This window comes from Adiantum capillus-veneris, chromosome 9 (genome assembly GCF_014529385.1).
Source record: "Adiantum capillus-veneris isolate H3 chromosome 9, ASM1452938v2, whole genome shotgun sequence".
Taxonomy (NCBI): domain Eukaryota; kingdom Viridiplantae; phylum Streptophyta; class Polypodiopsida; order Polypodiales; family Pteridaceae; genus Adiantum; species Adiantum capillus-veneris.
The window spans coordinates 133,561,482-133,589,090 of record NC_140939.1 but is presented as its reverse complement, the minus strand read 5'-3'; the positions used below and the strand labels follow the sequence as shown (position 1 = coordinate 133,589,090).

At 44.9% G+C, this 27,609-nt stretch overlaps 1 protein-coding gene and 1 non-coding gene across 3 annotated transcripts; both read left to right on the top strand.

Moving 5' to 3' along the window:
* The first annotated feature begins 1,832 nt into the window (after positions 1–1,832).
* Positions 1,833–7,022, top strand: LOC147451204 (uncharacterized). 2 transcript variants are annotated; one of them, XM_086520165.1, is made up of 5 exons: positions 1,833–1,972; positions 2,260–2,486; positions 2,908–3,681; positions 3,785–5,372; positions 5,456–7,022. In XM_086520165.1, the coding sequence occupies exons 2-5, from the start codon at positions 2,325–2,327 to the stop codon at positions 6,613–6,615; spliced, it is 3,684 nt and encodes a 1,227-aa protein (XP_086376291.1). In that variant the 5' UTR covers positions 1,833–1,972; positions 2,260–2,324; the 3' UTR covers positions 6,616–7,022. The 2 variants fall into 2 exon arrangements, with proteins under 2 accessions (XP_086376291.1, XP_086376290.1); XM_086520164.1 differs by having other exon boundaries at positions 1,834–1,972; positions 2,263–2,486.
* Positions 7,023–21,675: 14,653 nt separating this feature from the next.
* Positions 21,676–21,759, top strand: TRNAY-GUA (transfer RNA tyrosine (anticodon GUA)). The gene is given in 2 exon segments: positions 21,676–21,712; positions 21,724–21,759. It is a non-coding gene; the product is annotated as a tRNA-Tyr (tRNA).
* Positions 21,760–27,609: the final 5,850 nt, after the last annotated feature.

The following is a 27,609-nucleotide window of genomic DNA, read 5'->3' as shown; positions in this document are numbered from 1 at the left end:
AAGTGATAGAGTTCAAAAACTTTTGGTGTACCACATGTCCAAGGAATAGGTAGGATGCCAAACACGTGCAATGCTTCAAAACAAGCAACAAGCATCGAAGAGAAAAGACAATTCTAGTCACAGACAAGTACACACACACACACACTCGCTATACACAATCATGTAGCTCAAAGAGTTGAAGGTCGGGACTTAGTATTACTTTGGTTCTAATATGTGGCTAATCTCACAAAGCACATATGGTGCTCAAATGCATTCAAGTAGGTGTGCTCAATCTTTTTTGAGGTGCTTTATTAGTAAGAATCCCAACAAATGCGACCAAGTCCTTGAGGGGAAAAAGAGAGGAGTTGGCATGTGGAAAAAGGAGAGAGGGGAACATGAGAAATGTGTCTGGAAGGGGTGCAGAGAGAGACACAGGTAGAGCAATAGTATTACTTTGGTTCTAATATGTGGGCAAAGCACATTCTCATATGCATTCAAATAATAGAGCAATAACATTCGCATCTAACTTTCGACAACTAGTTTTAGTATGTTGGCTGTTAGTGTGGTTGAAGGGAAACTCAATGTCTGCTTGTCTAGCTATTGTTCATATTCAATACGTCATACATTACGAAACAATCCTTAGTATTCTTCAAAATGCTGATAATTAGAAGGGAGCAAACTGATCCATGAGGACCCCACATATCCTATATAAGAGCGAGAGCGTGGGCAAGTTCCAATATATGTACAAGGTATACAATATTGAGGCATTCCGGTTGCCCATGGAGGGTTGAGCCCACAAACTTTGGTTTTAAACACTTGAACATCATACCAATCAAAGAGGGGGGGGGGGGGCGGTGGGGGGTGGGGTTTACTTGAGCAAAATTTGTTTAAACATATACCAAGCCAGATCGTGAATGCACAAAGAATGATTCGAACAAAAGCATCGCAAGAACTCAATGCACCATACATCCGATCTGGTCGCAAGTAGCAACAAAGCTCGATCATTCGTTGCAAATATATGCACATAGTACACAATGGCCATTAGCGATCATGGGGCACAAAGGGATGCCAAAAATAAGGTCTTATTAATCGCAAAGTTAATAACAATAAACATTGACTTGATTCCCTGATCACCGACTTCTTAAGTTATTCCTTCTAGGCCTACTTCATAAGCAGGGCAGGATAAGGGGACTAAAAATTCCAAAATTGAGGAGTATTGTATACAGGGGAAAGTTCGTGAACTGCCAGATCTTTATCGAGAAGTCCATATTTTAACGAAAAAATATTCTCGAAGAAGAGAGATGAAAATGCACACAATCAAAGTGGCATCTCTCTCTCACACACACACACACACACACACACACACACATCTGTGGGAACTCACCATCGCCAAGATCTTTGCAGGTCGGGACGCCTCGTTTGGCATTGAGCGCTCTCTCTCTCTCTCTCTCTCTCTCTCTCTCTCTTCGCCCCCCCCGTGTAGTCTCATTACTCCACTGCGTGCTGCAGAGCCGAGAGTTGAGACCTCTCTCTCTCTCTCTCTCTCTCTCTCCACACACACACACACACACACACACACACACACACACACACGCATCAGTACTCTCTCTCTCTCTCTCTCTCTCTCTCCGTGCATATACTCTGTTCCTATCCTGGCTTCATGCAGAGCAAGGATTCTTCTGGCCAGAAGAGCCCAACATCGTCATTTTTACCGGGCAAGGACTTCACAAGAGGCAGCGGAGATATTCGGGCAAGACGCATGCTTTCTCAAAGATGTTTCTGGCAGCACACGAGCTGAGGTCTTGAAGATCTATCAAACACGGAACCACGCTGCCCGGCGGAGTGTGGTGCAGGCTCGAATGGGTTAATGTGCTGATGCTCACATGGACCCTGGCCAGTGGCCTTTCTCCCAGAATTGGAGGAAAGGCTGTTTCACATGATTCCTTTGTTTTAACAGATCTTACATCAGATTGTTCTCCATTTCTGTCCTGAGGTGAATTCTCTGATCTTTGTATCTTTGATTCTCTACAAACAACCCCTTCACACACACACACACACACACACACACACACACACACACACACACACACACACACACACACACAGAGCGGCATGCACACGCACGGCTCGCCCATGCAAACACACACTCTCATAAAAAAAAAGAAATCTTGATCTGAATAGCTGATTGTTGCAAAATCAAACTCGCCGTAACACAACTCTCCCTGCTCTGTGTTTGAATCATTGAACTTTGGAGCTAATCACTCTTTGTAATGACCCCAGCAGGGTGCTCTGTTCGCCGGTTTGTGCAGACGTAAGCATTGTAGGTGCAGCAACACCGAGTGGCCATGGCTGGATCAAGCACTCAAAGTGTGGAAAATTACACATCTCCGGGAATGGAGCGGCATCAGATCATGATGAATACAGAAGTGATGAAGCATTTAAGAATCATGAACAGAGCGTCTGTCAGAGAAATTATGTTGCAGCATGAAAAGACGTTCAAAGAGCAGGTTTGTGTGCTGTGGCTCTGTTATGTTGAAGATTGAACAAGTTCGATTAAGCAAAGTGGTCTGCTCATCATGTTTATATCATGCACCTGAAGATTATCCCTCCAAATGTGAAATGTTTGCGCGTTTTGGCATCACTAAATGTACATGCATGATCTGCTCTGTATGTGGCTAGGCACATACTAGCTTGGAGCTTGAGAGACTAGAAGTTTATGCCATAGCGGAGTCTGTTTATGCAGACGAGAGAGGATCTTTGTTGAGATTAATGATTCAAATGAGAAAGGATCTTGGTCCTGAGGGCAGCCTCTTTGTAAATTTGTGATATTATGAAATTGTGTCAGATTGCCCATTTACAGATGGAATGTTTTTGGATCTCTTTATTAGAAGCGATTCTATTATATTTTCTGCTGGCTTGTTATGACAGGTGCATGACCTCCACAAGCTCTATGAAGTGCAAAGGCTGTTAATGGACAAAGCTAAAAGCAGAGGCCTGGATGCGTATACAGGTGCACCACCGCCTTCGCCAGGCTGCGGGAAGTTTGTGTCTGAAGAAACCAACCACGGACAGAGGACCAACTTCTGGGAGCAGGCCACCTTGGATGGCATGGGAATGGTGGCAAAAGGAGGCACACCTACTAATAATTCATTGGGAAGCCCACCGAAGGCAGTCTTAGAGAGGATGATTAAGATGGAGGAAACACCAAAAAGTGTTGTGAGTAGCCCTGTGAGAAAAAGAAAGATCGATCTAGAGCAGCCTCCAGAAGATGACTCCGATGATGAGTTGGAGAATTCGGCAAATACTCTCAACCACACTGCTTCGTGCCTTTCTAGGAATTCGAAAGAGTCACCTAAGGTTTACTCTGGTTTTGATGCACATGTAAAGCAAGGCCCTAGTTCTCATTTAGTCTCTAGCTCCTTGCAGCTGCAGGCGCCAGCAATCAAACTCCCTTCGGGTGAAATTGACATGAGCAGGGGCGATAATAATGTCAAGGCACCGCCAAGTTTGCCCTTGAACATCATGAAGACCGAGCAGAATTTTACAAGTTCTGGTGAAAGAAACATGGCTTTTCAGAATGCTGGCGGTATGCTGAATACTGGTCTTGGCACCGTTCAAAACAACACAATGTTCTTACCTCAAGCTGACCTTATTGATAGGGCTTCTCAAGAGACGGGAAAGCAGGCACACTGGTTTCTTCAGGTGTGAAAAATGGATGTTTTGTCTCCTCTTTTGCTTCGCATTCAATGCACTCATTGCTATTTGTTTTACAAAGTTCCTCTTTTGCTTTTTCATTTTGTATTAGGCTCCTGAACCCAATATTGTCGACGTATCGGTCAGGTTTCCAGCTCAACAGCAGCAGCGTCTATCCCCACATCTAGTCCTACCAGATCATTCTGCTGGCAGGAGCCAGCTTTCTACTCCAGGTATAGAACAGAGACACCTCAACAGCAAATCTCCGTGGATTGAGAGTGTGGGTAGTAGCATGGGCAAAGTTTATTTGGAAAGACAGTCTCCTGGAGTGTCTAGTGGAGCTCAAAAAGATATGACTGGTGCTTTGACAGAAAGATTGGGGGATACATCGAAATGGTTTATGAAGGAGCCTTCCTCACAAGGTCCACCAGCAAATGTTGGGCCCATCACCAGATTTGAAATGGGAGTCACGGCAGAAGGGGGGCATGGTATGCCGGGGATCATTGCTCCACCAATGACTAGTCAAGAACATGATGTGAGTTTGTGGTCTTCGAAAAACCCCATTCTTCAGGCTCCTCAATATCAGCAACCACCTATTTTTCAGCAGCATATTGTTCCACCGGCTGGACAATCAGTGTGGGTACAATCCTCACAAAATGCAAGTAGTATGTATCCGCAGCAGAACGTGGTGTATGGCCTTCATTCATCAGATCCACCTGAGGGAGGTTATGTAGGAGAGTCCCTACAGAGAAATCAGGGGGAAATAGCTGGCTCTTGGAATATGATAGGCCTTGGGCACTATTACCCCAGTATTCCTTCTATGCCGCAAAAGCCACCATTCAAGAAGCCACCAAAGTTGGTTCTAAAAAATGATGGAGTTGGTATGGAATTGAAGTTGGTATCGCCTGAGAAGGAGATAAGTGAGAAGGAAAGGGCCACACAAAAGAAGCCTCTGAATTTTCTGAAAAGAGATTCACTACTGGCTTCATCAAAGTCTTGTGAGATTAATAGCAGAGTGCAAAAGCAAGTAGGGGAGGCAGATCATAAGCTTAGTAGAAGTATGTCCCAGATAGTTAACTCAACTGGGGAGGCAAAAGGATTTTTAGGCATTTCTATAGAGCCGATTTTTTTGGCCACAGGTTCTCCTTCATCTACCCTTACACTCTCACAAAGTGCATCTACTCCTGTCACACTTCCATGTGTAAGCGAGTGTAATCTAGTAGCTGTTGCATGCACAAGTGGCAGTGAACCTAGTTCGGGTTTCAATGTGTCTGCTTCACCAAATACAAGCCCCATTCAGCACAATGTATCACAATTGGAGAATGTTCTTCGAAGGCCAGAGTCACAGAAGATAGCTGAACACCGGAATTCGAGTCTTGAAAACTTCAATGCTACTTCTGAGAAGGAAACTTTGCTCTCAACCAATGCTATGACTAAAGGCATGCTGGACCAAATGGAAGGAGGCAGTCTCCTTAAAGGTGAGATGGACATGAACTCAGGTTCTGGCGCTCTTGAAGAGAGGAAGGTTTCTTTGGATAAAACCAGGACATCTGAAGGAAATGCAATTGATAGGGTTGCTAGCAGTCAGTCGGAGTCCTTTAATACGATACCAGAAGGTGTTCAATCAAAATGCCTGGAAGAGGGTGTTGTTGCTACAGATATTGTACAGCAGAGAGCGCGAAAGCTTGGAGAGGATAAGGGTAAGACCATAGCTGGTGATTGTAGGGAGGTCAAGGTATGATTTTAGAATATATGCTGATGGGGCTTTCTGGTTTTCTGACAGGTAGCATTTCGCAACGGTATGCTGATGCAAAGAGATATCAAATGGATCTTTCTGAATGTAATGCCTCTCGTAATGCGGACTCAGCTTATCCTGCTGATCAGCCTATAATGCAAGCCGTTTCTGTGCAGTCCACAAGCACCGACACACCCAGTACTTCAAGACAGGAAAAGAAGAGATCCTCTATACCATCTGATAATGATATGACACAAAGGGTTTCTGGAAGGATTTCCACAGCATGCAAGAATGAGTCAGGGAGCGCACCATCGGATAGGGATTGCGCATCTGCACCTTCACCAACCACTTTAATATCAGCAGGCAAGTCTGAAGCTGTGGTGGGTGGCGTCTTGATTGAGGACCTAGAACATGAGTCTGACAGCGACAACCTAGCCGCAACCATCCTTTTAAGTTTTGCTCCTAAGCTAGATATGGTTCATGAGGAGAAGCAGTCAAAAGACAGTACAAGTGAAATCACCAGCAGCATTCTCAAAGTGAAGCCAGCAGACCTCGGAAGCAAAATGGTCCAATCCTCAGAAGGTCATATAGGTTCACAACAGTCGGACTACTGGAATAGGGGTTCTGCATTCTGCGATGTTGGCTACCACCCAGGCAGCACGAGAAGGGTGGAGTGGGTCGACCATCACGATCACTCAAAGGTGACTGCAAAGGACAGGTATAGAAGAGAAGAGGCGAAGTATGTGGAGAGATGGGCCGGTGACGGTGAAGTTGTCACAAAGAGTCTCACAATTAAACTTCCAAGGATGGCTAGTGGCACCTCAAATGATGGAGCCATTCCCATCTCAAGGTCCAAACAGCTGAGCAAATTGAATGGAGTGTCCCTAGGTGGAAACCCAGTGGAACCTTTCAAAAAATCCCTTAAGGGAAGCGAAGCTGTTCACACACCCACCGGTCGTCGAAGTTCTCGAGGACCAGCCAGGGCTCCTGTTGAGAGCAGAGGTCGACTGTACCAGCAAACACAGCATCATACAGAGTGTGGCCCGCCACCTCTGAATAAGGATTCTGGAAAAAGAGAGGAAGAAGTTCGCAGCTCAAACAAACTCGAGGGTAACGGGAAAAGCAAGGCATGGGGTGAACTTAACAGGGCAAGAAGTCACGTGCGCAAGCAGTTTCCGGAAATGTCTCATAGGAAAAGTCAAAAGTAGCTCTCACAGGATGGCGGTCGCCGCTACCTTAAGTAGCTCCCACAGGGTAGTGGTACCTTCCTGCTCATATTCCTCAGCAATGAGTGTACCTAAACACTTCGTTTAGCATATCACCATCTCATATGACCTGCATACTTAGGAGGTATGTCATTCTCAGTAAATTTTGTATCTAACAACATTCTTACGGAATTCTCCACATATTTCTCGCATGGGTGGTGTGATTTGCAACCTCAACCTCACTATTCTGGTTTTGGTACTGTTGTGTTAAGGCTATGCCTTCATGGTTTGGGAGAGGGGGGCAGGGTGATGTAAGATTTCCTTGGTTCAAATCTTTTCCTTTTCTTTTTGAAGGGTTTTTTTTCCCTCAAATACTACAGTGAGCTCAACAACTCAAACCTGTTCTTTTAGTCGCATGGAACCTTTTACTCCAGGGATAAACTACCCAAGTTGTTGTTTCACAGAAAGAGGGTATCAATGTCAGAAATATGGTATTAATGCCAGATGCCCTAAAGTCTGCACTAAAGTCTTGATGAATGAATGGTAATTTACATTCATGGGGGAATCTGAGAGAACTTTTGTATATGGAATAAAGTAAGTCTGCTGTATTTTCATGAAGGAGTTTCAGAGAGGTCACGTACCCAGGAATGCAATTTTGTGACTGTTTTATCTCTTATGGTGTGTGGCTTTGGTATTTTTGGATTCAAGATGTGTTTTACAATACCTAGCAAAGGTGTATGTGAGGGGTGACATGCTGGGTTCCTCTTACCTGCCGTTGGTGTTTTTATGTTAGGTTGTTTTCGAGCACTCTTGGGAATATAAGAACTTGCGAGTTGCCTCTACCACTTGTGTTCTTTCAAGTTGCGCGCATCTGTTCTGTCCCCGTTGTGTGACGTTCAGGTTTTGTCTCTCAATGCAGGACATGCATTGAATTAGTGCTGCTTACAGTGGGAATGACAGAAGGGTACAGGTTTAGAGTGCTTAACTTCCAGACAGTAAAATGTGATACATTGTTTTGTTATGTCTGGAACCTTCGGATAGAGTTACCAAAGGGGTATTTGAACCATAGTTACATGGACAGGGAAATGGATGTAGACAGGCAAGGCCGCTGACGACTGAAATGGCTTTCTAGCTTCAATCGATTAGAAACAGCTTCTTGTAGTTATAATTTGGTGACATGCAAGGCCATTGAAGACGGAAATGGCTTGCAAAGCTTCATGGAATGGATTCTTGTAGTTGGATTTTGTATGCAACCCTTGAATCTTCTTGTCCAATAGGCCTCAAAATTAGAGTCTCTTTGTGACCTAGAATTGAACCAGTACACCAATGTATACCAATTTCTTTCATTGACTGTTACACATACTTATTAAAGTAGGTTAGTGACTTTATCTGTGAACCATCAAGGCTTGCTAACGCAGCTTAAGAGCTTGAACAATCATGGAACGCTCCTACAGTTCAATACTGTAAAACTAGAGATATATTTTTGTATATGTATTTTTAGGCAAATGAATGCTGTCAATTAGTAAACATCAATGTTTCCTAATTTTTGAATTGTGGAAACAAGGTCAAGGGTCATGTTGGCATTCTAAAACAAGATGTTTGCAACACGCAGAAGAGGGTGGCCTTGTTTTTGTGTGAGAGAGAGAAATGAAATGAAATGTTATATTAACGTCTTCAAAAGGCCAAAGTGACCTATGAGACCAAAAAGTTACAATGTGGTGGATCTGATACAAAATCAGAGTAACAAAATGACAAAACAAATATACTATGGAATCCTGGACTGCTAGGTGTGAACGGGGAAGAGCAGCTAGCTGGGGTAGCTAAATCACAAGAGATCCAACATCGGTCGCTGGTGGATCTCATCAATCTCCTCCATGGTCAGTAGTCTGACCGGGCGTCGTGCATGTCGGGGCAAAGTGATCCGAATCCTTTGATGCAGCCTCTGTCGGTGTTGGTAGTCCTCTGTAGTCGTGGGCGTCTGGATCTCCCCAGCTCGGTCGCCCGGTCGATCAGTGTGCCTCTGGTGTGAGGCGACGAGCTCTGCTGTGTTAGTAGCTCCTCCGGGTGTCCAGTGTCTGCTCTAAAGAAGTCTGTGATGTGTCTCTGAGATTGGCTAGTCTCTCCTCTCATCAGGCTCTCTCTGTGTCGGCGCAGCTCGAGTAGGAACAAACCCAAGCGTCTCTGATCCTCGTACTGCATGACTCTGGAGAGTGGTCCAAAGCCCTCTCTAAACAAGCAGTGGAAGTGGCCTCGTATCTCGTAGTAGACGGGGCAGTGGCATGTGTAGTGAAACTCTGTCTCTGGCTCCATGCCACACAGGGGGCACGTCCTGGCCTCTACTGGTACTCCACTGTATCTCCCAGTCTCGATCTGCAGCAGTTGGTGTGAAGATGTGTGTATCTGGCCAATAGCACATCGTATCCCATGAGACAAGTGAGTGTCCATGTATCTGGGCCTCGTCACAAAACCGTCCTCTGTAAGCTGGAGAAGGTGCTCTCTGTAGAAAGCCATCTTCGTGTCCAGATCCTGTGCTAGCTATATCCATGTCCTCCTGATGTCTAGCTGAGCCAGGTCTTGTCGGATGAGCCTGGTGATCTTGGACTATGTAAAAGTCAGAGAGGGTGCCTCTATTGAGTACTGGAAGGGGGGCAATCTGTCTATGCTTAACCCATGCGCCTGAAACCATGATGTCATTTCACCATACTAGCATGCTGTATCTCCCTGCATGGCTAACTGCCGAGAGGACTCAAGTGCAAGGCAGGCATATCTGTCTCTAGGAAGTTCCCACATGCGGTGCATGAAGGAGACAGATCTGGTAAGCGCCTCGACTACTAGTGGGGGGGCAGCTAGCTCTGCTCGGATAATGGCATGTGGTACTGAAGCATTGGCTCTAATGAGCCGCAAGATCATAGAGACCAGAGGCTTCTCCATGTTCCCCCACCCATCAGTGCGACCTGTCCTCCCGTGATATCCAATGAAGGTCCCCATATCTCAGCTCCGTAGAGCAATGCAGACGCCACTAAAGTGTCCAATAGCCAGAGCTTTGTCCGAGGCTCTTGAAACTGAACCTGTGAACACATCCTCTCCAATCTGCCCAATGCTGCATGGGCTATGGTCAGTCTAGTCTCTGCTGCTCTCCTAAGTGAAAATGCTGGTCCACTAAAAACCACTCCAAGGTAAGTGTAAGCATCTGCAAACTCCACCGTCTCCTGGCCGTATGTGAATGCGGGCGCTGACCTCCTGATCCACTGTGGGGTGGTATTAAATACCATGACCTTGGTTTTACCAAGGCTGACAGACAAACCACTTTCGTGGGCAAATCTATGCAGAGCATCCAAGTGACGTTGCATCCCCTCTGGAGAGTCGGAGATCAACACAATATCATCAGCATAGAGCAATAGTGGAATCCATGTCCCTGCCAGTTGTGCACCTATATCACCATCTCTCTCAATGTAGTCATTAACCTCATCCACATACATACCAAATAGAGTAGGAGAGAGCAGGTAGCCCTGCTTCACACCAATAGTGGAGTGAACCGGTGTGGACAAACCCTCTGAGGTGCGTACATGCCCCACTACTGACCTGTACAAAGCCATGATCCCCCAAATGAGCTCTGTGGGTACTCCCATCTCCTATAATCTGCGCATCAATCTAGCTCTGGGTACTGTGTCAAATGCTTTGCGGAAGTCCACAAAGCTACAATAGATCCGCGTCTCCCATGTGATCTGCCCTCCTCAATGATGGCTCTGAGTGTCAAGATATGGTCAAGAGTAGAAAAGCCTCTCCTGAAACCTACCTGCCCAACTGCACGTATCCCTTCCCTCTCTGCCCATCGACTCAGCCGCTGCTCAAGAATGGATGCGTACAATTGTGCCAATGTGTGTCCAATCATGATAGTGCGATAATTCGCAGGCTCCATAGGGTCTCCTGACTTGAAGATGGGTACAATCGTAGAAAGGATCCAAGTATCAGGTAAGCTCTCACACATGGCACGGTTAAACATAACTGCTAGAAGCTCTGCTAGTAGATCTTTGGCATGCATGAAATGCTCAGCCACTAAGCCATCATGATCATATGCTCTCCCAATCCTCATCCTGTTCAATGGCCTTCCTCACCATCTCAGCGGTAAAAAAAGCACATGTATGTGGGCATGGATCGGGGGGGTCCGGGAGGGGCGGCAGTCCAGAAACTGTGTACAGAGATGATGCATACTGGCCCCAAGTCTTTGTAGAGGTAATGGGACAGGGAGGGGGGACTGCTCATGAAAGAGCCGCCACGCCTCACACGAGTCCTGACTCAAGAATAGCTGGTAAAGATCCTACTCTAGTCGAGCCAAAAATTCCCTTTTCTTCCGCCGCACTAGGCGTCGGAAGTCAATCTGTGACTGCCTGTGAGTGATGTCTCCCAAAAGCACCTCCCTCTCAAGTCTAGCTCTAGTCTCGCGGCATTCCGCATCATACCAGCTGTTCTGGGGCATGCTCCCAGAACGGCGTCTCTGCTCAGGCTGAGTGTGTGGGTATGCCTCTGCTGCTGCATCATGTAATGTCTGTGTTAGTATAGTAGTAAGCTCCTCCAGAGGTCGTCCTGGCTCCTCAGTGCACAAGCGTCTGTATATCCCATCTATGTATATAGAGTCCGTCTCTCGCGTGAAGGTGTAGCGAGTAGGGACAGCTGCCCGTGGCCTGTGTGCTACACTGAACTAGAAAGAGATGGTCAACGACACACAGCATGATCCATTGCCACACCAATAGGTCTGGGCCCAACAGTGAGATCCTGGATACTAGAGATGAGGCTCGGCTGTGCCATGACATAATCCACTGTGCTGGCTCCATGTCTGTGTGGAAAGCATGTGAAACCTTCCACAGCGGGAAATCTCTGTAGGCTAGTCAAGATGGCCAATCCATGTGCAATCCCCATGTCTATCAAGTGCCGGCCATACTCAGTATATTCCCCATCCTGCGATAGTCTAGATAGGCCTGTCTCCACAACATCCAACTCTCTCAACATCTCCTCTGAGGTATCATAAATCACTGTCTGATGATGGGCAGTCCTAGCATTGAAGTCCCCTAGAATGATAATGTCACCATCTCTAGAGAACTCCCATATGTCATCATCCAAGATAGAAAAGGGGGACTGTCCTTTAGGTGGTGCATATACTGACGTACTCGAGGGAAAGTAGCAAATAGCAATGTAAAGATATCTGCCTGTCTCTGCTCTCAATCTCACCCACATGTACCTAGCTTGCTCATCCTTGCGAGCTATATGTATCAATGGATGCAACTCCTCCTTGAATAACACTGCCACTCCTCCTGAGCCCCGCCCTCTGTGCTCTGATCGTGTCTCCTGTCTACAGGCTGTCTCCCATCTGTATCCACTAATGTGAGGCATAGACTGCCTAGGGGCCTGATGTGTCTCAGAGTAGAAGATGATGTCTCTCCCGGAAAAACACTCCTCAAAAGCACCTACATCAAGACGCATAGATCCATTACAATTCCAGGTAGCAACTTTGAGTGCAGTCCCATAGACCTCACACCGTCATGTGGAGCGTCGCTCCAATATCACCACTCTTCCATCTCAGTAAAAGGCACTCTTGCCTTTTTCCCTTGCCGCTCTAATCTCTGGCATTACCTCCTGCATATGAGCGATCTGTGAGAGGGTAAGGTCATCCCCGAGAAAGATACCTGTTTTCTTAAGAGTTGGTCTTTTCTTCAAAAAGTCTTTCTTTGCTTCCATGGAGGGAAAACAAAGGATGAGTGCCCTTTCTTTCGAGGTTTCCCCATTGCTCCCATTTTTCTTGTTGTTGCCCACTCTCCAGGCTCTTGAGTGCATCGGCTCATGAACCCCCATCAAAGCCATGAGTTCTTTTACCTCTTTGTCTACATTATCTTTGTCTTTAAGACCGCAATGTAGAGAGCGCCAACGTCGTCTTTGCTCCTCTTCTAGGGTCAAGCTGATAATGGTGGGTGTCGACATTGTTTCCTTGCTTTTCCCTTTCTTGACCACCTCAATCCATTTCTGGGCTTCATCTGCCTTTTGCTGAGTCTTTGTAATAACGTCCACCCAAGAAGTCGTCATCTCTTTATGCTGCTCTTCCCCCTCTTTGATGGCTCGCACTTGCTCTTTGATCGAGTTTAGTTCTTCTATTACTGAGGGTTGCAGTTCTCCATCTTCAAGTGTGTTTCGTGATTGTGCCTCTGCGAGCGCCTTCTTGAGTGACGCAATCTCTTCGTCTTGGGCAAACACACGATCTTCAAGCATTTTTATTTTGCCTAGCAGGTTGCGGTTGATCTTGTTAATAGTTTCTATCATTTCTTCTTTACATTTTTGAACTGCATCTTCTAAAGCATCAGGTTTATCATTCTGCTTCCTCTTGCTTGGTCGCTGCCAAAAACGAGGGGATTGCGGTGGTAAAAAGGGACCACACTATACGCACAAGCACTTCCGCACTATGCATACATGCTTACCCACATTAAGCATACATTCGCACTCTTTGCACTTTCAAATCGTCAATTTTTGAATTTTCTGTTGAACCTGCAATTTCCTGCTAAACCTGCAATTTCTGAATTTCCTGCATTTCTTGCATAATTCTGAAATCACATACTCCTGCAGATACAATCTCCTGTAATAGAATGCAGGAAACTTCTTGTCTCTTTGATTTGCTCTATGCTGCCACTGTTTTTGAAGCTCACCACAATAGGTAAGTGCTGATGAGATTGCTGAGGGGGGGGGGGGGGGGGGGGGGGGGGTGCGTGGGTCTGCAGACTTGTGCAAAGGGGGGCTGGTGGAGCCTGCGCGAGTAGGCAGGGGCCAGACCAGGTGCGACCAGGTAAGGGGCAGACCGCGCGTGACCTGACAGGGGGAGGCGTGCGCGACCCTGGCAGAGGCAGACCTGGGCGCGACCTGGCAGGGGCAAACCTTCGCGCGACCTGATAGGGGGAGGCCTGCGCGACCCAAGGAAGAGGCAGACCTGCGCGCGACCTGACAGCGGGGAGACCTACGCGACCTGGCAAGGGCAGACTTGAGAGAGAGAGAGAGAGAGAGAGAGAGAGAGAGAGAGAGAAATGAAATGAAACAAAATGTTATATTAACGTCTTCAAAAGGCCAAAATGACCTATGAAACCAGAGCGTTACAATGTGGTGGATCTGATACAAAGTCAAAATAACAAAATGATAAAATATAAATACTGTGAAATCCTAAGCTGGTAGCCGGTATAGCTAAATCACAAGTCACAAGAGATCCAGCATTGGGTGTTGGCAGATCTCATCAATCTCCTCCATGGTCAACAGTTTGACCGGGCGTCGTGCATGTCGGGCCAAAGTGATTCGAATCCTTTGATGTAGTCTCCGTCGATGCTGCGTCCTCCGCAATCGTAGGCGTGTGGATCTCCCCAACTCAGTCATTCGATTGATCAGTGTGCCTCTGGTGTGAGGTGACAAGATCTGCTGTGGTAGTAGCTCCTTTGAGTGTCCAGTGTCTGTTCTAAAGAAGTTTGTGATGTGTCTCTAAGGCTTGCTGGCCTCTCCTCTCATCAGGCTCTCTCTCTGTGTCTGCGTAGCTCGAGCAGAAACAAACCCAGGCATCTCTGATCCTCGTACCTCATGACTTTGGAGAGGATGTACACATAGCAAGAATTAGAAGAGGTGGTTGATACACGAATTGCTCAGCTTTTTGACATGCAGAACAAAGCTAAAAAGCACGACAAAAGGAAGAAGAAAGGCACCGACTTCCCGGGTTATTTGGGTCGTCAATCTACTTTTGAATCGGCAAGGAAGCAGAAGAAGCGTGTTCGATTTGAAGGAGTACCCAGTTCTTCTTCTTCTTCTTCTTCTTTTGACAGTTCTTCTAGCTCTTCTGACTCGAGCAAAGAAGACAGAAAAGGTAAAAAAAGCGAAGCAAAAAGAAAAGATTCGGAAAGGGCAGGAAAAAGGCAAAGAAGCCTATATCTCGCCCCATGGTTGACAGCTCTACAGAGGACTCGTCTTCAAATAGTTTGAACTCAGATGACAACATCTTTTATGCAAAGAAGAATAATTTTTATAAAGCCAACCACTATGACTTTCTGGAAGATAAAAGCAAGAAAGTTCGAGAGTTTAAGGAAGGTGGACAATCAATAAAATTTGACACTTTTTCTGGTTATAGAGATGCTTCGAAGGCTTTGTCTTTTATATAGCAATTTGACATCGCTTTCTCTAGAGGGCGTTACTCAGAGCACTCTAAGATTCAGAGAGCTGCCTCTTACTTTAAAGGGAATGCTTGAACTTGGTGGTCCACGCTTCTATTAAACAAGACAACGCCAGTTAAATGGATGAAATTCAAAAGGCTTTTTATTTCTTCTTGGCTGACTCGAGAGTATGAATGCAACATACAAACTGCTTGGAACCATCTATGGATGACCAAGAAGGATACAATGGACGCTTATTGTGAGAGTTTCTAGAGCTCTTTTCTAACTGCCTCTTCATTAAAGAAGATCTCGTTCAAGGAATAGATTGAGCGGTTTACCTTGGGTCTTCCTACAAAGATCCGAGATCACTGCTTAGAACAAAAGTCAGCTTCCGTTCAGGAGTTGATGAGTCATGCGAAACGGGGTTTTGCCATTGACTCAGGCAGTTTGACCTACCCCACATATGAAATCATGACGCAAAGAGTGAAACAGACTTTGAAAAATGAAAGTAGGAAGAAGAAGAGCAACCTAGAAAAGAAAGATGCCAAACTCACTCCTCAAGAGAGGGCTCTCTACATCAAGGAGGGGAAGTGTTTTGGATGCGGGAAACTGAACATATCTCCGCGAAGTGCCCTAAAAAAGGCATAGAAAGAACAAAATGACAAGGACGACGAAAGGCCCGAGAGTTCGAGAGCAGCTGAGGACTGTGGAAGAAAAGGCAAGACGAAAACATGACTGGTTTCAGATTGCGTGGGTACCGATCCCAACAGGATGGACGAGAGTACAGAACTCTGTCGAGCTTGGGGCAAAATGAAAGACCAAGAAGCCGTGATCTTCTTCGATGAAGGAGCCAAGTCCAACTTCATTTCACTGGAATTGGTGGCATGGCTCGAGATCACTCTCGATCGGTTGGGACTACTTGCAGAGGCATTTCTAGCGGCACCCGACATGGACGTAGCCATTACACCTGTCATTGGCAAACTTCGGTTGCATTGTCAGGGGTATTTGGGCATGAGAACTTTTACATAATTCCTTTGGAAGGTTGTGATGTCCTCTTGGGAATTCCCTGGTACCACAAGAACAACGCCGTGGTCGACTATCGGGCGAGGAAAGCGGCTTTAACCACAGAGAAGGGCAGAGCCATTGTACTCGATATAAAACTTAAGGACGAGTCTGTCCCTATTGTATTGGCTTCGGCCATTTCCAAATTAATGAAATCCAGTCTGTTTGTTTACTCGATTTTTTTGAAGGAGTTGAGTGATGAGGATAGAACAAATATGGCTGAACTTGATAAGAACACCAAGATTTTCTCCACGCTCATACCGATTGCTTCTCAGAGGGCCTGCCAGGTGAGTTACCACCTGCTCATCTCTCCTAAAGATCATACTATTGATCTGATATCTGGAAGCACACCACCGAACCGGCCACCTTATCGTGTGAGCCGAGCCCAGAATGAAGAGATTATGAACCAAGTGAAAGACCTTTTGGAAAAGGGTCTTGTCGAGCCTAGTACTTCACCGTATTGCTCTCCAGTGTTGTTGGTTTTGAAGAAAGAAGGATCTTGGAGAATGCGCATCGACTATAGAGCTCTCAACAAAATCACCATCAAGAACAGATTTCCAATTCCTAGAATCGATGATATACTTGACCAACTTTAGGGATCCTTGTTATTTGAGTTTTTGGTCATGCCGTTAGGCCTAACCAATGCTCCTGCGACATTTAACCGGATGATGGACATGATTTTTCGAGAGTACAAACTATTTGTTGGTACTTTCTTTGATGAGATCATTGTTTTCTCCAAGGATGAGGCAGAACATAGAGTACATCTGCTTCAAGTCTTTCAGGCATTACGAGATCACAAGTTGGTGATTAATGCGAAGAAAAGTGAATTTTTCCTACCAAAGATACACATTTTGGGACACATTGTGTCAACAGCAGGAGTGCAGATGGATCCGGCCAAGATAGAGACTCCGTGATTGGCCCGATTTGAAGAATGTCCATGAAGTTAGAAGCTTCTTGGGATTGTGCTCGTACTACAGGCGGTTCATTAGAAAGTTTGCAGAGGTTGCTTCCCCTTTGCATGTTTTGACACAAAAACGAGTCCCTTTCTCGTGGGGACCCACAGAGGTGACTGTCTTTCAGACTTTGAAAGAGAAATTGACTACGACACCAATTTTGACTTTGCCAGACTTGAAGAAGTCATTTGAAGTATATTGGTGATGCTTGTGGTAGTAGTCTGGGTGCGGTCTTAATGCAAGAAGGCCATGTCATTGCTTACGAGAGCCATTTGTTCTCAAGGGCAGAATTGACATCACAAATTTATGAGAAAGAGCTTTTGGCGGTTATCCATGCTCTTACTCAGTGGCGGCACTACCTACTTGGATTGGATTTTACTGTCTTTACAGACCATCAGAGTTTACACTACTTCTTGTCACAAAAGCAACTATCAGAAAAGCAGATGCGATGGGCGAACATCTTGTCACAATTTCACTTCCAGATTGTCCATGTGCAGGGAAAGAAGAATTTGGTGGCAGATGCTTTGTCTCGGAAGCCGTTGGTTCTGGCTATTTCTGTGATACATCATAGGAGATTCGAGGATATGGTCGATGAGTATGCCACGGATACACATTTTGTAGACATTTTCACACGGACACGGGATGGGGAGACAGTAGCAACAAATTCCATTCGTGATGGCTACTTGATGAGGAAAACCATGTTGTGCGTTACACAACTGTTGAGGAAAAAAGTTATGACCGAATGCCACTGTCCGCCTTTTACGGGTCACCACGGCATTGCTACCACCTTGAAAGGGGTAGAGAGATACTTCTTTTGATCGAGACTCAAGAAGGATGTGGACGAGTTTGTGCACAATTGCTTGGTATGCCAGAAGGTCAAGTTTGACAGGCATAAAGCACAACGATTGTTACATCCTTTGCCCATACCCATCCGCCCATGGGAAAGTATTGCAATGGATTTCATTTTTGATCTCCCGAGAACACAGAGTGGTCACGATGGTATATGGACTCTTATTGACAGATTTAGCAAGCAGGCTCATTTCATTCCAGTGAAGAAAATAGTCAAGCCGGATCACTTAGCGAGACTGTTTGTGGCCCAGATTTTAAGATTACATGGCAGCCGGAGACGATTGTCTCCGACAGGGACCCCAGATTCACGAGTTTGTTTTGGAAGGCAATTTGGAGGAACATTGGCATGCTGTTGCAGTTCTCATATCTTTCCACCCGCAGACTGACGGGCAATCTGAGATTGTCAATTCAGTGGTTTTAGATTTATTGACAACTTACATCTCGGATCAGAAGACTCAATGGGAAAAGTATCTACCTTTGGTGGAATTTGCCTGCAATAACACGATACAGCCTTCGATGGGGAAGGTGCCATTTGAGATTATTGAAGGTGTTGCGAAGGTTCCACCCTTCGTAAGCATGAAAGATAAGATTTTTGAAGCTGATGAGTACACGTGAAACTTAGACACAACTTTTGCCAAGGTCGGCAAGGCTTTGCAGAAATATTAAGAAAGATAGAAAAAGGCAGCAGATCGCCATCGACGCGCTTTGAAATTGAAGGAGGATGATTGGGTGCTCTTACGTTTTGGGTGGATAAGTTTTGGGATTTACATCTCAAGGCTACTGTCTTTCAAAAGATAGACTTTGCTAAGCAAAAACAACAATTCTGTGCAGGATTACCTGAGGAGATGGCCGAGTATGTCAACTCTCAACGGCGTGACTCTATCAGCGAAGTAATCCACCATACCATGGTTGCTTCACGCATCAATTTCCAACAAGGGGTTAGACGGAATGTCAAACCCATGGAAAATAAAGACAAAAGTGATGCAAAGGGATAAGTTAATGCCCAAAATTTTTCCCACGGCCATTCCAACAACAACAACAACAACAATCGGTCCAAGGAGAAAGGAGTTTACAAAGGTAAAAATAAACTCTCTGCTGAAGAGCTTGAAACTTTTCGCAAGGATCACAAATGTTTTAAGTGTGGGGAACAAGGACATGGCTATCGTTCTTGCCCCAAAAGTAATGCTCGCAATGAGACTCCTAGAGCTTTCACTATCGAAGCTTCAAAAGAGGATACTCATTGTGATGCCTATGAACTTTGAGAGTAGCGGAATTAGGAAAGTAGGTGAAGCACTTTTAAGAGATTACTTTGTGAGCATAGCGGGTGAACTTAATTGATGGTAGCAACATAAACATGGTACTTACTTAACTTGGCATGAACAATACTTTTGTAAGAGAGAGAGAGAGTTTAGAGAACATGACAATAGTTGAGGACCGGATTCATATGGAGCCGGTCCCCCCTCCAATAGGCATTTGTATTATAGTTTCTCCCATCAAGAGAGACTTGGTACAATACAATCTTTGTGTTCCTTGTGACCTTGGTGATGCAATGAAGATGGAAAGCTTCATGCATCACAAACATAACATAACATAAACTTGAAGAAAGCATTAACTATCCCAAGCCTTAGTCCCAAGGCCTCAAACACCTTCGAATGTGGAGAGAGCTAGCGGGGAATGAGGATAGGAAAGAGGAAGAAGAAACATTCCATAGAAGAAAGAAGTAGTTCCTCACATATCATTACTCTTCTTGCTAGCATACATAATAGCATAGTAATGGAGATGGAAAAGATGGCAAGCTTAAGCATTGAAGGACGACTCTTGGTTGGATTTGCATTCCATAGCCAAGAGTGTTGGTGTAGGCTTTCACTCTCACAAGCTTGGAGAAGGAGGTGGTGTTCCTCAACTTTCACCAAGTGAGAATCGTCTTGCCAATGAGTGTGTGTGATGGTGTATACCCCCCTAGCTTGCTTTGGGCGAAATTTGTTCATGTTGCAAGCTCATTGGACCCCTCTCCCCTTAGCCAATCACATGCCACATGCAATCAAGCATATGGGTATTCTTTTGACAAGTGTCCTCCTTACCCCTTAGAGAGAGAGAGCTTGAAAATATCTAGATATTTGTTAGGTGGAAGTGAAAGCTCATTGGCCCCTCTTTAGCCCAACCAATAGCATTCAAGCTCCCATGTGGTTAAGCTTAGTGAGAGTCTGGCATGTGTCCCATGTGCTCTTTTAGAATTTCCCTAACTTTGAGATTTTTATGCATAGGAAGTTTCTCAAGCAACTTCCTCATTAAGTGAGTAGGTTCTCTTTTTGAATCAAGCATCTTACCCCCCATGCATAGGAAGCTTCTCAAGCAACTTCCTCATTAAATGTGACAAGTACCTCAAGTACCTTAGTCATCAAGCATGACAAGCACCTTAGGTGGGGTTCCCACCTCAAGCACAGCCTTAGCTTTCTTAAGATTAGGTCGGGTTCCCACATCAAGCATAGCCTTAGCTTGATTAAGTTTAGGTCGAGTTCCCACCTCAAGCACAACCCTAGCTTGCTTAAGGTTCCCACCTCAAGCACAGCCCTAGCTTGCTTAAGTTTAGGTCGAGTTCCCACCTCAAGCTCATCCCTAGCTTGCTTAAGGTCAAAGGACTTTTAACACTAACCATTGGAGGTCTTTAATGAAGCTAACCCTAAGGTCTTTTCAGCTTCATTAGTTAACCTTGCTCTTTGACATACCATCTCTCATTTGGGTCCCTTTACCATTGGCCCCGTGTTGAGATAGATCCATAAGCACATGTCTATATTCTAACCCTTGTTCCCGTTTATTATCCCATATTAAGCGATCAATTTAATATGAGAAAATCATTTGGGTTGGTTAGATATTAGATATTTGATGACATTGCGTGACCATGCCCTTAGTCTTCATTGGATTGTATGTTGCTATGGTCGGTGGCTTCTCTTTTGTACGGCGACTCCCTCTTCAACCAATGTATTTTGCACTTTTACTGGAACAATGTGTGCATAATAATGGGCCACACATTCTTGGCCATTGATGCACGCCTGCTTACTGCCTCCTCTATCCTAGCATTCCTACTAACATAGGTGTTCCAAATATTGGCCATGTACTGTGGTAGGATGAGGGCCATGTTACCATCAACAACAAGAGCCACACAAAGGCATCCCCCCATTGCAAACTATTGAACCCCTCCACAATCTTAGACATGAAGTCCTACAAGGCATGGGGTCGATGGCGGCATAGGGCGATTAACAGATTTTGACCATTGGAAAAGAGAACGGTGCTCGCCATAACTCCGGACAACCAGCCAGTTTGATGGCCTACCCACCCATGTGTGAGCATTTGTTTGTCCCAAAGGTCAAACGACACTTGATATGTGCTGCTCACGAAGGCGAAAGTAAACTCGGACATAAAAAGTAAACTCGGATAGACCATAGACTCCCCACCATCCAATGGTCCAAAGTAAACTCGGACATAAAAAGTAAACTCCGATAGATCATAGACTCCCCGGCATCCAATTGTCCCGCCTGGGTCACATAATGCCCTAGATCCCAGTGGGTGGTCTTCATCCAACATCCCGTGGGAGTTATTAGTGAGGCAAGCTGCACAATGATTGTACAAAAAAGCCGCAGCAAGAGGAAAGGATCAGCAAAAGGCAGGCTCTTGAGTCTTCACTGCTTTGGCCATGCTCGAAAAGAAACAAAAAACTTGGTCACATGGTTTGCTCGTACACTCCACCGTTGTTCGATAGATTTTGGCAGGCCATGTAGTGGTAAATGCAGCACCCACCACTAACAACCCCGCGTCCTAACCGATGAAGGTCTCTGGCTTAAGAAAGGTATAACGCATTGCGGGCGTGGCGCTGGCAGTGAGATTTGAAACTCAGAGGTTATGGTACTAGCTGTAGGATGCAACAGCCCCGAGTCGTCCTCACCCATTGGTCTTTATTCTTTTGCTTTGAGGTCTAGGTTCACTGGGCACGGTCACAAAGTAGTGAGAAAAATTTTATTTGCGATCGCTACCGAAAGAAGCCGATCTTAGCTCAGTTGGTAGAGCGGAGGACTGTAGTAGGTACTGAAATCCTTATGTCGCTGGTTCGAATCCGGCAGGTCGGATATTTTGCTTCTTCCCGTGCTCTACAGCACCGCGCTGCATTTCAACAATGTAGCACTATTGAAGTAGTCCGGAATAATGTATTTTTCGCGGTTGATTAGGCCCGTTTAGCGATACACCTCGGGGTAAAAGAGGGGGAGAATAATCCGGAATGTAGCACTATTGAAGTAGTCCGGAATAATGTATTTTTCGTGGTTGATTAGGCCCGTTTAGCGATACACCTCGGGGTAAAAGAGGGGGAGAATAATGCATTTTTCACGGTTGATTAGGCCCGTTTAGTGATACACCTCGGGGTAAAAGAGGATAGTTTCACGATGCAGATTGAGCTAGCGATTTGAAACGGTCAACATAAATTCTTGCACATATGCTCACCCACTGGAGAGTTGTTGGTATACTAGCTCATGAAAGTTACTTTTTTTGGGGTTAGCGTTTGTCCTTGTATCGGCACCTTCCTAGCTCACACAATGTTATGATAGCATCCGCTTTGTTTCAATTCGAAATGCCGTTTTGTAAGCATCTTCTAGAACCCTTTTAGCTTGGTGGTACCCAAATTCAAGGTCAATTTTATCCAAATCATTAGCCCCTTTCAATTTGTCAAGTAGGTGATTCAATTCATTTAAGGAAAGTAAGAGGAGAGTCAATGGCGATTCTCTTGCAGCTTTGTCGTCGCCAGATCAACGTCAAAACCTGAGTTCGCGCCGCCATATAAGCTGGGCGTATGGTAGAGGAGAGAGAACGGGAGCGTATGGCAGCACTCAGAGGAGAGAGAAGGGAAGCCGACATGCAGATGCGAATGAACGATGTGGTTTTTTATTAATTATATGTCGGGCCCCATGGAGCAACGTCAGGTAGCCGTTGAAGTGGTTATGAAAGCATTGGTAGAGTGTTGGCTGGGCTGGGCTGGTGGGGGTTCGAATCTGGATAACCTTTTTGTAAGGGTAGTGGCGTATTCGCTTGAGAGGAGAAAGACGGAATCTCAGAGAGCATCTTAGGAAGTAATGAATAAAATAAAAGTGGAGCGAGTAGAAGTGGAAGTTTTTAAGAATAGGAAATCTCTTCTAATAATGATCTTGTTTAACTCCATATAGTTGATCCACATACAAAAAGTTTCATTTTTCTTATTGATAAGAAGTAAGGGAGCTTCATATGGTGAGCTACTAGGTCATAGGAGTCCCTAAACTTAAGTCTATCTATTTATACTCTTTATAATCTATACTATAGATAAAGGGGGAGGGAATTCCGGTTCCCCCCCTTGAGACGTATCAACAGAAGATCAATCTGACAATGTCGTTGCAGGTCCGGGAAACACAGTGATGCAAGGGGAGAGAGAGAGAGAGAGGCGGCTCGCGCCGGTTGCACTAGTGTAACTTAAAATTTTCAAGAAAGGAGAGACCCTCCACATGTCACACTCTGCTTCATTTAAAAAAAAACCTTTTAAAAAATTTAATTTGAAATCCAAAAGTGAAGGGTAAGTACTAAGATGGTAGAAAACGAAAATGGTAGAAAACGAAAAGGCTTTTCTATATGAAAGAAAAGTCAAAGGAACTTCTATATCTTAAATATTTTACAGAAGTAAAAGGCCTCCATGTGTCACTCATTGGTTCACTTTAAATGTTTTTACAAAAGGGAAGGCCTCCATGTGTCACTAGTTGGTTCAGTTTAAATGTTTTTACAAAAGAGGACAAAAGAGAAGGGGTAAAACTTATTGGAATGACCATTTGACAATCTTTTAACAATGAAAAGTCAAAAGAATTTCTCTTTTCTTTTGCCAAAAGACTTTTCACTTACACAAGAGAGTAAATGTATTATGTTAAATATGCTTCGTAGAAAAAAGGTAAACAAAAAGGAAATTTTACTGCTCAATGCAAACTTGACTTTTGAATTTGAAGATATATTTGGAAAAAAAAATTCAAAGAGATTTTTTCAAGACCAATATTGATATTATATTAACAAATTTTATAATTTTGTATTTTAAAATTATAACAAATTACCCTAGACAGGTACTCCTATACTTTTTCTTAAAGTTCTTGAAAATTTGACACCTCCACATGTCGCAAGCAAACGTGCTACCTTGTTCCCTCTCCCACTGAGTTGTTGATTGTTACGTGAGTGTGTGTAGCACGTGTGTGTGTGTGTGTGTGTGTGTGTGTGTGAGAGAGAGAGAGAGAGAGAGAGAGAGAGAGAGAGAGAGAGAGAGAGAGGAAAACTTAAAGGTTGAGTCTGTTTCTTTGAAAAGAGGGGGACTCACTTGCTCATCGCAAAGTTAAACAAACCACATGCCAGGTCCAAAATGTAGTTTAAGTTTATCACCAGAGGGGCCGGGGGGAGAGAGAGAGAGAGAGAGAGAGAGAGAGAGAGAGAGAGAGAGAGAGAGAGAGAGAGATGGTAAAGAGAGGAGGTTTGTGGAAAGGCCATTGTCAGATTCGACAAGAGTGCACTTGCTTGTGTGAATTTGCTTTTAAGATCATGGGTAGGCCACTACGAACGCACGAGCATGCATGTGTGTGTGTGTGTGTGTGTGTGTGTGTGTGAGAGAGAGAGAGAGAGAGAGAGAGAGAGAGAGAGAGAGAGAGAGAGAGAGAGAGAGAGAGAGAGCGGGAGGAGAAGAAGAAGAAGATTAGTTCTTGTTACCATATACATGTGGTAGTGATGTGTGTGAACACATTAGGACCGCTCGGGCATTTTTTCCCTCTTTAGGAGGTTTTTTTCCCCCGTGCATTGTATATACGCCCCTCACTCTAGGGCTATCTATCTTTCCATTGCACACTAAGTAACACACTCTCTATTGTGTGCCTTGAGCTTCCTTCGTCTTCTCCAAGCTGTGTGCGTTTCTCTGCAACCCTAATTCCAACAATTGGTATTAGAGCAGGCCACGTCCTCCCGGGCTTAGTCGCCAGCTACTCCAGCACACGCCTGCTCACTTTCTCCGATTTCAGTGAGCTTTGGCAAGCGTTCGCAGGTCGATAAATATTTTGGGTGAGCTCGTAGAGATAGGTCTGCTCAAAATTTTGATTTGGGCTCATTCGGCCTTCATTTCCATTGCAGGCAGTACTGCACAAGCTATTTCGTCATTTTGTGCAGAATTTCTGTCAGTGCCGTTTTTTGCATAACAGGTGCCTTATAGTCTTCTACGGTTTGTACTATATAGCACAGGTTGTTCCCGCTCTGTTTCTCCTATTTTCGAGCAGTTTTCACATCAGGTGCAACATTTACCATGGCTGACAACAACAACACAGATGTGTTCAAGCTGTTTGTTGCTGAGAACAGGTTGGATGGGGACAACTACCCTATGTGGGCTTATATGATGCAACATGTTCTTGTGTCAAAGGGTGTCTGGAACATTGTGCAGGGCATTGATGTACGTCCTGGTTCTGAGGATGTAGGCGATGTTGAGGATGTTGCAGGTCTTGCTACAAGGATTGCAGCTGTTAGAGTTGTTTTGCCTACAACAGAACAAGCTCGTTGGGATGTTAAGGATGCGCAGGCTCATGTATTGATTGCGTTGTCTGTGAAGCGCACCATTGTTCCTCACATCCGTTCAGCAAAATTTGCAAAACAGGCTTGGTATATTCTAGCAGGTCTTTATGCAAGCCGCAATGAGGCTAAAATTGCTTTGCTGCATAAAGAGCTGGAGTCGAAGATTATGCACGTGGAAGATTATATGGACACATTCCTTGCTAGTGTCAAGGATATCAATGAGCAACTTATTTCTGCAGGTGAAGTCATTTCAGACAGTTCCCTTGTGCAGACTATTCTTGATGCCTTACCAGATTCTTACCAGACTTTTGCTAGTACTTGGAGACTTATGACCCAAGGAAATCCAGAAGTTGTCAAGTTTGATGCATTATGCACATTGTTGTTGCAAGAGTCACTTTCCAGAAAAAACATGACTAGACAACGTGCAGTTGAACAGGCTTTTATTGCTTCTCAAAGAAAGGGTGGTAACAGCAATGCAGCCACTTCTTATGGTTCTGCTGCGAGTGGCAAAAATTATGTTCCTAATGCTTCTGCTAGCAGCAATTTGTCTGGAAATTCTGGTGATAAGGGCAAAAAGAAGATGCGTTGCCATTATTGTAAATCCAATGATCACTTGGTCAAGTCGTGTTCTAAGTTGAAGGCCAAAGAGGCTAAGAAGAAAGAGGGTGGTTCCACTGCAAATGCTGGTTCCACTACAGATGCAGCAATTGTTGAGTCTTTTGTGAAAGGAGACTATGTTGCTGATGTTGATGCAGAATGGGCTTTTAGCGCAGAGTGCATTTACAATCCTGCTGTCCATGATGCATACTTGTCAGTTGCTACAGATTCACATGTGTGGTATTTTGACAGTGGTGCTACAAAGCACATTACCTCACATCGTGAATTGTTTACCTCTCTCGAGTCTGTCCCTCATGAAAATTCAGTCACTTGTGCCAACAATGCCTCTTATCCAGTTCAGGGAGTTGGAAAGATTGTACTTACTGCTGCTAATGGCAGTTCTTTCACACTTGTGGATGCACTTTATGTACCTGGGATCAAGAAGAATCTCTTGTCTATATCCGCACTTGCTAGACTTGGACTTGTAGTCAAATTTGTGGATGACAGATGTACAGTTCATGATCTCAGTTTTGGTGATGAAATTGTTGCATCTGGGTTTTTGTGCCGCGGGCTGTATAAGCTCACTTTGTATGACAAGTGTGGACAAAATTTTGCAAATGATGTTGCAGATTCAAGGGCTATTTCAGATGCAAAACTTTGGCATGCACGTTTTGGTCATCTGAATTTTGCCAGTGTGCTGCGTTTGCAAAAATCTGATATGGTTGCTTCTTTGCCGCCTCTTGAAGCACCTGTCAAACATGTTTGTGAAGGCTGTATTTTGGGTAAGATGCAGCGTTCTAAGTTTCCAAAGGATGGTTCAGTTCGGGCCACATGCAGGTTGCAGCTTGTGCATAGTGATGTTTGTGGGCCCATGCAAACTCCGTCCTTGGGCAATTACCTGTACTTCGTGTCATTGATGATTACTCCAAGCATGCATGGGTATTTCCGGTTAAAGCGAAGTCCGAAGTTTTTATGTGCTTCAAAAAATTTCTTGCTATGGCTGAAAATGTCTCGAAATGTACTATGGGCACCCTCCGTTCCGATCGAGGGGGGGAGTATACGTCTCATGAATTTAATGCATTTCTGGCTAGTCGTGGGATAAAACACCAATGTAGAGTGCCTTATACACCTCAGCAAAATGGTGTTGCTGAGAGGAAAAACAGGTCATTGATGGAAATGGCACGATGTATGGTCAAAAGTCAAGCTTTGCCACATTCTTTTTGGCTTGAAGCCATCATGTGTGCCACTTATGTACTTAACAGGTGTCCTACGAAAGCTTTGCAGTCTATTACTCCATATGAAGCATGGCATGATAGAAAGCCTTCTATTGAGCACATGCGTGTTTTTGGCTGTTTGGCATATGCTTTGGTGCCACAAGTGCAGCGCAGAAAATTGGATGATAAGGCTGTCAAATGTATTTTTGTTGGTTATAATACTGAAAGCAAAGGTTACAGGTTGTATCATACACAAACAAAACGTATTCTGGTTTCTCGGGATGTAGTGTTTGTGGAAGATTCTATTCAACCCTTGCTGTCATTGAGGGCGAGCTTTTTGAAATGGGGCCTCTAAACCCAAACCAATGGGCCTACCCTCACAAAATGTTCGTAAAGAGATACGCACACTACTTGGGGCACCACCTTCTTTTGGGAGTGGAGAAGGAAACCAATCAAAATAACACTTGCACTCACCCACTCAAGCAACACACTTTGAAAACCCCCTTACTCTATATACACTTTGGACACTTGAACACCATCAACGATTATGCAACCCAATGCCGT

Coding starts and splice junctions, on each gene's coding strand:
- LOC147451204 (XM_086520165.1), top strand. CDS start 2,325: ATGGCTGGATCAAGCACTCAAAGTGTGGAAAATTACACATCTCCGGGA. Junction 3,682..3,784: donor AGGCACACTGGTTTCTTCAG/GTGTGAAAAATG, acceptor ATTTTGTATTAG/GCTCCTGAACCCAATATTGT. Junction 5,373..5,455: donor AAAGCTTGGAGAGGATAAGG/GTAAGACCATAG, acceptor GTTTTCTGACAG/GTAGCATTTCGCAACGGTAT.